General features: G+C 48.3%; 1 protein-coding gene across 1 annotated transcript; it reads left to right on the plus strand.

The window, feature by feature from the left end:
* The first annotated feature begins 1,208 nt into the window (after positions 1 to 1,208).
* On the plus strand, positions 1,209 to 10,754 carry LOC131727657 (endoplasmic reticulum resident protein 27-like). Its single transcript, XM_059018984.1, has 7 exons — positions 1,209 to 1,491; positions 2,708 to 2,799; positions 5,034 to 5,171; positions 5,530 to 5,646; positions 7,067 to 7,192; positions 8,669 to 8,866; positions 9,355 to 10,754. The coding sequence occupies exons 1-7, from the start codon at positions 1,416 to 1,418 to the stop codon at positions 9,400 to 9,402; spliced, it is 795 nt and encodes a 264-aa protein (XP_058874967.1). The 5' UTR covers positions 1,209 to 1,415; the 3' UTR covers positions 9,403 to 10,754.
* The last annotated feature ends 328 nt before the right edge of the window (positions 10,755 to 11,082 follow it).

Genomic DNA, 11,082 nt, shown 5'->3' on the forward strand with positions numbered 1-11,082 from the left:
ACATACAGACAGACAGACACACACACACACTGAGACACACAGATAGACAGACACTGAGACATACAGACAGGCACACACAGACACACTGAGACACACACAGATAGACAGACACACTGAGACATACAGACACACACACACTGAGACACACACAGATACACAGACACACTGAGACATACAGACAGACACACACAGACACACTGAGACACACACAGATAGACAGACACACTGAGACATACAGACAGACACACACAGACACACACAGATACACAGACACACTGAGACATACACACAGACATACACACTGAGACACACAGATAGACAGACACTGAGACATATAGACAGACAAACGGACACAAACACAGACATTATTTTTCAATTCATTCTTAGTCTTCAAAGCTGTTTCTAAACTATAGTCATTAAATATATACGCCAACAATTCAGAGCATTGTGAATTTACAGCTCAATGCTCCCCTCTGGTGGTAGAAAGCTGTAATGACATCTAGTATGCTGTTTTCGGCTCTGTGGGTGTCATTGCGTAACTATCCAGCAGAGGTCAGCATTTAGCTAAGAATTAGACAGCACACAGATAGCAAAACTAAACTGACTCAAGCAGAAGCGTTTGGGCTCCAGTGCCTTCATCAGCGTGATTGAAACTAAACTGAGTCCAGCAGACCAGCTCTAGTTTGGGGCTCTAGTGCCTTCATCAGCGTGATTGAAACTAAACTGAGTCCAGCAGACCAGCTCTAGTTTGGGGCTCTAGTGCCTTCATCAGCGTGATTGAAACTAAACTGAGTCCAGCAGACCAGCTCTAGTGTGGGGCTCTAGTGCCTTCATCAGCGTGATTGAAACTAAACTGAGTCCAGCAGACCAGCTCTAGTTTGGGGCTCTAGTGCCTTCATCAGCGTGACTGAAACTAAACTGAGTCCAGCAGACCAGCTCTAGTTTGGGGCTCTAGTGCCTTCATCAGCGTGATTGAAACTAAACTGAGTCCAGCAGACCAGCTCTAGTGTGGGGCTCTAGTGCCGTCATCAGCGTGATTGAAACTAAACTGAGTCCAGCAGACCAGCTCTAGTTTGGGACTCTAGTGCCTTCATCAGCGTGATGTCCACATACATGTTTATATATATATATATATATATATATATATATATATATATATATATATATATATATATATATATATATATATATATTAATATTTAACCTCTCAGTCAAAAACACCTGCTACTTTCTCACCTGTGGTGGTCCAGCCAATCAGCTGCTGAATTTGAGTTCCGTCGCCTTTTTGGAAAAGGGGGAGGGGCTAAGCTCAGGGGTTAAAGGTGAGCCAGGTTGTCTAGTTTTTAAACCCCCACCTCTCCCCCTGTTCTCTCTCTCTCTCTCGCTGTCTCTCTCTCTCCACACAGACAGACACAATGCGCGATTTCGTTCTCAAGTGTGTGTTCGTGGTTTTGCTACTGAATTCTCCCACAGTAATTACTGAGGATGGAGGTAAGGTTTGAGTTTGTTCTTTCTTTCATTCTTTCGTTCTTTCGTTCTTTCTTTCTTTCTTTCTTTCTTTCTTTCCTTTACAGTCCTGTATTTAGAGAAGCGCTCGTTCGATTGTGATGAAACTCGCTCAGGATCTTCTTTAGCTCACAAGTTATTGAGAGGATCAGAATCTGGGTCTGTCTGTCCGTCTGTCTGTCTGCGTGTCTGTGTGTGTGTGTCTCAGTGTGTGTGTGTGTCTCAGTGTGTGTGTGTGTGTCTCAGTGTGTGTGTGTGTCTCAGTGTGTGTGTGTGTGTCTCAGTGTGTGTGTGTCCCAGTGTGTGTGTGTGTGTGTGTGTGTGTGTCTCAGTGTGTGTGTGTGTGTGTACCAGTGTCTAAGTGTGTGGGTGTGTGTCTCAGTGTGTGTGTGTCTCAGTGTGTGTGTGTGTGTGTGTGTGTCTCAGTGTGTGTGTGTGTGTGTGTGTGTCTCAGTGTGTGTGTGTCTCAGTGTGTGTGTATCTCAGTGTGTGTGTGTGTCTCAGTGTGTGGGTGTGTGTCTCAGTGTGTGTGTGTCTCAGTGTGTGTGTGTGTGTCTCAGTGTCTCAGTGTGTGTGTGTGTGTCTCAGTGCCTCAGTGTGTGTGTCTCAGTGTGTGTGTGTGTGTGTGTCTCAGTGTGTGTGTGTGTGTGTGTCTCAGTGTCTAAGTGTGTGGGTGTGTGTCTCAGTGTGTGTGTGTCTCAGTGTGTGTGTGTGTGTCTCAGTGTGTGTGTGTGTGTCTCAGTGTCTCAGTGTGTGTGTCTCAGTGTGTGTGTGTGTGTGTGTGTGTGTGTCTCAGTGTGTGTGTGTGTGTCTCAGTGTCTCAGTGTGTGTGTGTGTGTCTCAGTGCCTCAGTGTGTGTGTCTCAGTGTGTGTGTGTGTGTGTGTCTCAGTGTGTGTGTGTGTGTGTGTCTCAGTGTCTAAGTGTGTGTGTGTGTGTCTCAGTGTGTGTGTGTGTGTGTGTGTCTCAGTGTGTGTGTGTGTGTCTCAGTGCCTCAGTGTGTGTGTCTCAGTGTGTGTGTGTGTGTGTGTGTGTGCGCCTCAGTGTGTGTGTTTCAGTGTTTCAGTGTGTGTGTGTGTGTCTCAGTGTCTCAGTGTGTGTCTTGCACTCCCAGCTCTGGCGATATCAAGGATACCAGCTGCAGCGTTCACACGCACACAGCCATGAGCATTCATGATCAAAGAGATTCAATTCTGTTCTCAGGACCCGACAGCACCCCCTCTTGGCTGAAGGACGTCACTGCAGTAGATCAATTTTTAGAAGAACCAGATGTGGCCGTCATAGGATTCTTCAAGGTGAGTGAAGGGTTAATTCAGAGCTCACAAAATAATTATTATTATTACATACCTCTCTGTGCTTTACAATGCTTCCCTATGCTTTACCAGACCTCTCTGTGCTTTACAATGCTTCCCTATGCTTTACCAGACCTCTCTGTGCTTTACAATGCTTCCCTAGGCTTTACCAGACCTCTCTGTGCTTTACAATGCTTCCATATGCTTTACCAGACCTCTCTGTGCTTTACAATGCTTCCCTATGCTTTACCAGACCTCTCTGTGCTTTACAATGCTTCCCTAGGCTTTACCAGACCTCTCTGTGCTTTACAATGCTTCCATATGCTTTACCAGACCTCTCTGTGCTTTACAATGCTTCCCTATGCTTTACCAGACCTCTCTGTGCTTTACAATGCTTCCCTATGCTTTACCAGACCTCTCTGTGCTTTACAATGCTTCCCTATGCTTTCCCAGACCTCTCTGTGCTTCACAATGCTTCCCTATGCTTCACCAGACCTCTCTGTGCTTTACAATGCTTCCCTATGCTTTACCACACCTCTCTGTGCTTTACAATGCTTCCCTATGCTTTACCAGACCTCTCTGTGCTTTACAATGCTTCCCTATGCTTTACCAGACCTCTCTGTGCTTTACAATGCTTCCCTATGCTTTACCAGACCTCTCTGTGCTTTACAATGCTTCCCTATGCTTTACCAGACCTCTCTGTGCTTTACAATGCTTCCATATGCTTTACCAGACCTCTCTGTGCTTTACAATGCTTCCCTAGGCTTTACCAGACCTCTCTGTGCTTTACAATGCTTCCCTATGCTTTACCACACCTCTCTGTGCTTTACAATGCTTCCCTATGCTTTACCACACCTCTCTGTGCTTTACAATGCTTCCCTATGCTTTACCAGACCTCTCTGTGCTTTACAATGCTTCCCTATGCTTTACCAGACCTCTCTGTGCTTTTATAAGGGTTAGTCCTGTTTGTACATACATATATATATATATTTTACTGTTATTTCAAAAACAAATTTTGGCACCCTCGCACTATTGGCTGCCTGCTTGGGGTCAGGAAGTGCAGGTTGCCGTGGTCACAGCGTGGGCGAACCACAGTGCAGAGTTTTGGCCAGACTTCCTGTTTGGGCAAGCACGCCACAGGAAGTCTGGCCAAATAAACTCGGCATTGTGGGATGTGGCTGACAATCTTACACAGCAAAGAAAAATCATAAAAATAAATGAAAAAGACATGAGAGAGTCAAGCAGAGATATGAACTGATAGAGAGACAGAGTCAAGCAGACATATGAACTGATATAGAGACAGAGTCAAGCAGAGATATGAACTGATATAGAGACAGAGTCAAGCAGAGATATGAACTGATACAGAGACAGAGTCAAGCAGAGATATGAACTGATATAGAGACAGAGTCAAGCAGAGATATGAACTGATAGAGAGACAGTCAAGCAGAGATATGAACTGATATAGAGACAGAGTCAAGCAGAGATATGAACTGATATAGAGACAGAGTCAAGCAGAGATATGAACTGATATAGAGACAGAGTCAAGCAGAGATATGAACTGATATAGAGACAGAGTCAAGCAGAGATATGAACTGATATAGAGACAGAGTCAAGCAGAGATATGAACTGATATAGAGACAGAGTCAAGCAGAGATATGAACTGATAGAGACAGAGTCAAGCAGACATATGAACTGATATAGAGACAGAGTCAAGCAGAGATATGAACTGATAGAGACAGAGTCAAGCAGAGATATGAACTGATATAGAGACAGAGTCAAGCAGAGATATGAACTGATATAGAGACAGAGTCAAGCAGAGATATGAACTGATAGAGAGACAGTCAAGCAGAGATATGAACTGATATAGAGACAGAGTCAAGCAGAGATATGAACTGATATAGAGACAGTCAAGCAGAGATATGAACTGATATAGAGACAGAGTGAAGCAGAGATATGAACTGATAGAGACAGAGTCAAGCAGACATATGAACTGATAGAGAGACAGAGTCAAGCAGAGATATGAACTGATATAGAGACAGAGTCAAGCAGAGATATGAACTGATAGAGACAGAGTCAAGCAGACATATGAACTGATATAGAGACAGAGTCAAGCAGAGATATGAACTGATATAGAGACAGAGTCAAGCAGAGATATGAACTGATATAGAGACAGAGTCAACGAGACATATGAACTCATAGAAGTATTAATAATGTTTGTATATTTTTTATTTTCTCAGGACTCAGAGGCTCTTGGCTTTACTGATTTCGTGACTGTCTCCTCTGACCTCTCACCCCTGACCTTTGCCCTCTGCAGTGACCCCGCAACCTGGGAGAAATACCACATCAACACGAGCACAGTGTCCGTCTTCAGAAAGGTGTGCCCCAAAACTATACCAGACCTCTCTGTGCTTTACAATGCTTCCCTATGCTTTACCAGACCTCTCTGTGCTTTACAATGCTTCCCTATGCTTTACCAGACCTCTCTGTGCTTTACAATGCTTCCCTATGCTTTACCAGACCTCTCTGTGCTTTACAATGCTTCCCTATGCTTCACCAGACCTCTCTGTGCTTTACAATGCTTCCCTATGCTTTACCAGACCTCTCTGTGCTTTACAATGCTTCCCTATGCTTTACCAGACCTCTCTGTGCTTTACAATGCTTCCCCATGCTTGACCATGTCTCTTGTTGGCTCACCCCTGTGTCTGTCTGTCTGTCTGTCTGTGTGCGTTTCAGACAGACAGCCGACATGAAGCTCTGGAGTTGAGAGAGGACAGGAAAGTGGATTCCGACACGATGGCGAGATTCATTAGGATCAACGAACTGCACTATCTGACAGAGTACAGCGATGTGGTGAATATCCCTGTGTCTAGATCTCTGTGTCTCTGTGTCTCTGTATCTCTGTATCTCTGTGTCTCTGTATCTCTGTGTCTCTGTATCTCTGTGTCTCTGTGTCTCTGTATCTCTGTGTCTCAGTATCTCTGTATCTCTGTGTCTCTGTATCTCTGTGTCTCTGTGTCTCTGTATCTCTGTGTCTCTGTGTCTCTGTATCTCTGTGTCTCTGTATCTCTGTGTCTCTGTGTCTCTGTGTCTCTGTATCTCTGTATCTCTGTGTCTCTGTGTCTCTGTGTCTCTGTGTCTCTGTATCTCTGTGTCTCTGTGTCTCTGTATCTCTGTATCTCTGTATCTCTGTGTCTCTGTGTCTCTGTATCTATGTGTCTCTGTGTCTCTGTATCTCTGTATCTCTGTGTCTCTGTGTCTCTGTGTCTCTGTGTCTCTGTATCTCTGTATCTCTGTGTCTCTGTGTCTCTGTGTCTCTGTATCTCTGTGTCTCTGTATCTCTGTATCTCTGTGTCTCTGTATCTATGTGTCTCTGTGTCTCTGTATCTCTGTATCTCTGTATCTCTGTGTCTCTGTATCTATGTGTCTCTGTATCTCTGTATCTCTGTATCTCTGTATCTCTGTGTCTCTGTGTCTCTGTATCTCTGTGTCTCTGTGTCTCTGTGTCTCTGTATCTCTGTATCTCTGTATCTCTGTGTCTCTGTATCTCTGTATCTCTGTGTCTCTGTGTCTCTGTATCTCTGTATCTCTGTATCTCTGTATCTCTGTGTCTCTGTATCTCTGTATCTCTGTATCTCTGTATCTCTGTGTCTCTGTGTCTCTGTATCTCTGTGTCTCTGTGTCTCTGTGTCTCTGTATCTCTGTATCTCTGTATCTCTGTATCTCTGTGTCTCTGTATCTCTGTATCTCTGTATCTCTGTGTCTCTGTATCTCTGTATCTCTGTATCTCTGTATCTCTGTGTCTCTGTATCTCTGTATCTCTGTGTCTCTGTATCTCTGTATCTCTGTGTCTCTGTGTCTCTGTATCTCTGTGTCTCTGTATCTCTGTGTCTCTGTGTCTCTGTGTCTCTGTATCTCTGTATCTCTGTATCTCTGTGTCTCTGTATCTCTGTATCTCTGTGTCTCTGTGTCTCTGTATCTCTGTATCTCTGTATCTCTGTGTCTCTGTGTCTCTGTGTCTCTGTGTCTCTGTATCTCTGTGTCTCTGTATCTCTGTATCTCTGTGTCTCTGTATCTCTGTATCTCTGTGTCTCTGTATCTCTGTATCTCTGTATCTCTGTGTCTCTGTATCTCTGTATCTCTGTGTCTCTGTGTCTCTGTATCTCTGTATCTCTGTATCTCTGTGTCTCTGTGTCTCTGTGTCTCTGTGTCTCTGTACAGGCAGTCAGGTGAATCTGAGAGATTTCTCCGTGTGGTTTTTTTTCGTTGTCAGACTGCCATCGGCATTTTCCAGTCCGCGGTCTCCACTCACCTGCTCCTCTTCACTGACCAGCGATCGAAAAACTGCACTGCACTGCAGAGAAATATCAGGGAGCTGGCTCCAGAATACAGAGGGAAGGTGAGAGGGGGGGAGAGGGAGGAGAGAAGATGAGGGGGAGGGGGAAGAGAGGGGGAGGGAGAGGAGAGAGAAGATGAGGGGGAGGGGGGGAGTGAGAGAGGGAGAGAAGATGAGGGGGAGGGGGGAGGAGGGGGGAGAGGGAGAGGAGAGAGCAAGGGAGAGGGGAGAGAAGATGAGGGGGAGAGAGGGAGAGAGGGGGGAGAGAGGGAGTGAGGGGGGGAGAGAGAGAGGGAGAGAAGATGAGGGGGAGGGGGGAGGAGGGGGAGAGAGAGAGAGAGGGAGAGGGGAAAGAGGAGTGAGAGAGGGAGGAGGGGAGAGGAAGTGAGGGGGGAGAGGGAGTGAGGGGGAGAGGGGGAGGAGAGAGTGAGGGAGAGGGGAAAGAGGAGTGAGAGAGGGAGGAGGGGAGAGGAAGTGAGGGGGGAGAGGGAGTGAGGGGGAGAGGGGGAGGAGAGAGTGAGGGAGAGGGGAAAGAGGAGTGAGAGAGGGAGGAGGGGAGAGGAAGTGAGGGGGGAGAGGGAGTGAGGGGGAGAGGGGAGGAGAGAGTGAGGGAGAGGGGAAAGAGGAGTGAGAGAGGGAGGAGGGGAGAGGAAGTGAGGGGGGAGAGGGAGTGAGGGGGGAGAGGGGAGGAGAGAGCGAGGGAGAGGGGAGAGAGGGGAGAGAGGGAGGAGGGGAGAGGAAGTGAGGGGGAGAGGGAGTGAGGGGGAGAGGGGGAGGAGAGAGTGAGGGAGAGGGGAAAGAGGAGTGAGAGAGGGAGGAGGGGAGAGGAAGTGAGGGGGGAGAGGGAGTGAGGGGGAGAGGGGAGGAGAGAGTGAGGGAGAGGGGAAAGAGGAGTGAGAGAGGGAGGAGGGGAGAGGAAGTGAGGGGGGAGAGGGAGTGAGGGGGGAGAGGGGAGGAGAGAGCGAGGGAGAGGGGAGAGAGGGGAGAGAGGGAGGAGGGGAGAGGAAGTGAGGGGGAGAGGGAGTGAGGGGGAGAGGGGGAGGAGAGAGTGAGGGAGAGGGGAAAGAGGAGTGAGAGAGGGAGGAGGGGAGAGGAAGTGAGGGGGGAGAGGGAGTGAGGGGGGAGAGGGGAGGAGAGAGCGAGGGAGAGGGGAGGGAGGAGAGAATGAGGGAGAGGGGAAAGAAGAGGGGTGAGAGAGGGAGGAGGGGAGAGGGGAGGAGAGAAGAGAGCGAGGGAGAGGATAGAGAAGATGATGGGGAGAGAGGGAGGAGGGGAGAGGATGAGAGTGAGGGGAGAGAAGAGAGAGTGAGGGAGAGAGCGGAGAGGGGGGAGAGAAGAGGGGGATAGACAGGGGTAGAAGAGGAGGAGAGAGAGAGAGAGAGGGGAGAGAGGATTTGAAAATGTTAAGAATTCAGAACCGCTGAGAAAGATTGAAGCAAAACTCCAGCAAGCAGTAACGAACTGGGGAATTAAAAAGATAATGATAATATTAAAACAGCGCTGTGCTGCCCCCTGGTGGGTGTTGCGTTGCACTCCCAGGTGCTGTTCGTTCTGGTGGACGTCTCGCTCGTCTCGAACGCTCGTGTGCTCCGCTACTTCGGCCTGGAGTCACGTGACACGCCCGCCGTGGGACTGTACAGCACCGAGAACGACAGGAAGTGGCTGCTGCCAGAGGGGGAAGTGACATCGGAGCGTGTGAGAGAGTTCTGTGACTCCGCCCTCAGAGGAGAACTGAAGGTAAGAAGAGAGGAGAAGAGAGAGGGGAGAGGAGAGAGAGGGGAGGAAGGGGAGAGAGGAGAGAGAGAGGAGAGGAGAGAGAGAGGGGAGAGAGAGGGGAGAGAGGGGAGAGGAGAGGAAGGGGAGAGAGGAGAGAGGGGAGAGGAGAGAGAGAGGGGAGAGAGGGGAGAGGGGAGGAAGGGGAGAGGAGAGGGGAGAGAGGAGAGGAGAGAATGGAGGAAGGGGAGAGAGGAGAGAGGAGAGAGGAGAGGAGAGAGAGGGGAGAGAGGAGAGAGAGGGGAGAGAGGAGAGGAGAGAGAGGAGAGAGGAGAGGAGAGAGGAGAGGAGAGAGAGGAGAGGAGAGAGGAGAGAGAGAGGGGAGAGTGGAGAGGAGAGGAGAGGAGAGGAGAGGAGAGAGGAGAGGAGAGAGAGATGGGCCAGTTATAATGTTAATAAAATCTATTCTCTTCTCTTATTATCTTTTATTTATTAATTTATTTTTATTTCAGACTGAAGATCCTAAAACCGAAGGAAAAGAAGCAAAATCTGAACTCTAGAAAATATTCATATTTAACAGCAGAGTCCGGTCGTCCCCCTGTCCCTGTCTCTCCCGTCGTCCCCCTGTCCCTGTCTCTCATGGTCTCCTGTCTGTCTCCTCTCTAAACTAACAGCAGTGTCCCGTCGTCCCCCTGTCCCTGTCTCTCATGGTCTCCTGTCTGTCTCCTCTCTAAACTAACAGCAGTGTCCCGTCGTCCCCCTGTCCCTGTCTCTCATGGTCTCCTGTCTGTCTCCTCTCTAAACTAACAGCAGTGTCCCGTCGTCCCCCTGTCCCTGTCTCTCATGGTCTCCTGTCTGTCTCCTCTCTAAACTAACAGCAGTGTCCCGTCGTCCCCCTGTCCCTGTCTCTCATGGTCTCCTGTCTGTCTCCTCTCTAAACTAACAGCAGAGTCCCGTCGTCCCCCTGTCCCTGTCTCTCATGGTCTCCTGTCTGTCTCCTCTCTAAACTAACAGCAGTGTCCCGTCGTCCCCCTGTCCCTGTCTCTCATGGTCTCCTGTCTGTCTCCTCTCTAAACTAACAGCAGTGTCCCGTCGTCCCCCTGTCCCTGTCTCTCATGGTCTCCTGTCTGTCTCCTCTCTAAACTAACAGCAGTGTCCCGTCGTCCCCCTGTCCCTGTCTCTCATGGTCTCCTGTCTGTCTCCTCTCTAAACTAACAGCAGTGTCCCGTCGTCCCCCTGTCCCTGTCTCTCATGGTCTCCTGTCTGTCTCCTCTCTAAACTAACAGCAGTGTCCCGTCGTCCCCCTGTCCCTGTCTCTCATGGTCTCCTGTCTGTCTCCTCTCTAAACTAACAGCAGTGTCCCGTCGTCCCCCTGTCCCTGTCTCTCATGGTCTCCTGTCTGTCTCCTCTCTAAACTAACAGCAGTGTCCCGTCGTCCCCCTGTCCGTGTCTCTCATGGTCTCCTGTCTGTCTCCTCTCTAAACTAACAGCAGTGTCCCGTCGTCCCCCTGTCCATGTCTCTCATGGTCTCCTGTCTGTCTCCTCTCTAAACTAACAGCAGTGTCCCGTCGTCCCCCTGTCTCTGTCTCTCATGGTCTCCTGTCTGTCTCCTCTCTAAACTAACAGCAGTGTCCCGTCGTCCCCCTGTCCCTGTCTCTCCCGTCGTCCCCCTGTCCCTGTCTCTCATGGTCTCCTGTCTGTCTCCTCTCTAAACTAACAGCAGTGTCCCGTCGTCCCCCTGTCCCTGTCTCTCCTGTCGTCCCCCTGTCCCTGTCTCTCATGGTCTCCTGTCTGTCTCCTCGCTAAACTAAGTGATGTTTTGAAAGCTAGATTGAAATAAATTACTGTGTTACTATTGATGTAGTTTTGTGATGACATCATAATGTTAAATAAAAAAAAAAGATCTAAATTATGTTCATATCGTTATTTATTTATTTATTTATTTATTTATTTATTTATATTTTATTTTATCTCAATACTAAAATTCTAGGTGACAAGAAAGCAAACAGGAGAAGTCAGACAGACTGAACTCACTGCAGAAAATAAAACACAAGAAACTCAAACTAAACACAATCTTTAGGATGTGGAGCGCGAACAGAAAGAAAAGATAAATACAAGCTTATTTGTTCTCTCGATGTTTTCCACAGTAACTGCTTCACAGGAATTCCTGATAATCTAATCTCTCTCTCTCTCTCCTCTTACCCCTCTCTCTCACCCCCTCCCCTACCCCTCTCTGTCCT

The sequence above is a fragment of the Acipenser ruthenus genome, unplaced genomic scaffold (assembly GCF_902713425.1).
Source record: "Acipenser ruthenus unplaced genomic scaffold, fAciRut3.2 maternal haplotype, whole genome shotgun sequence".
Classification (NCBI taxonomy): Eukaryota; Metazoa; Chordata; class Actinopteri; order Acipenseriformes; family Acipenseridae; genus Acipenser; species Acipenser ruthenus.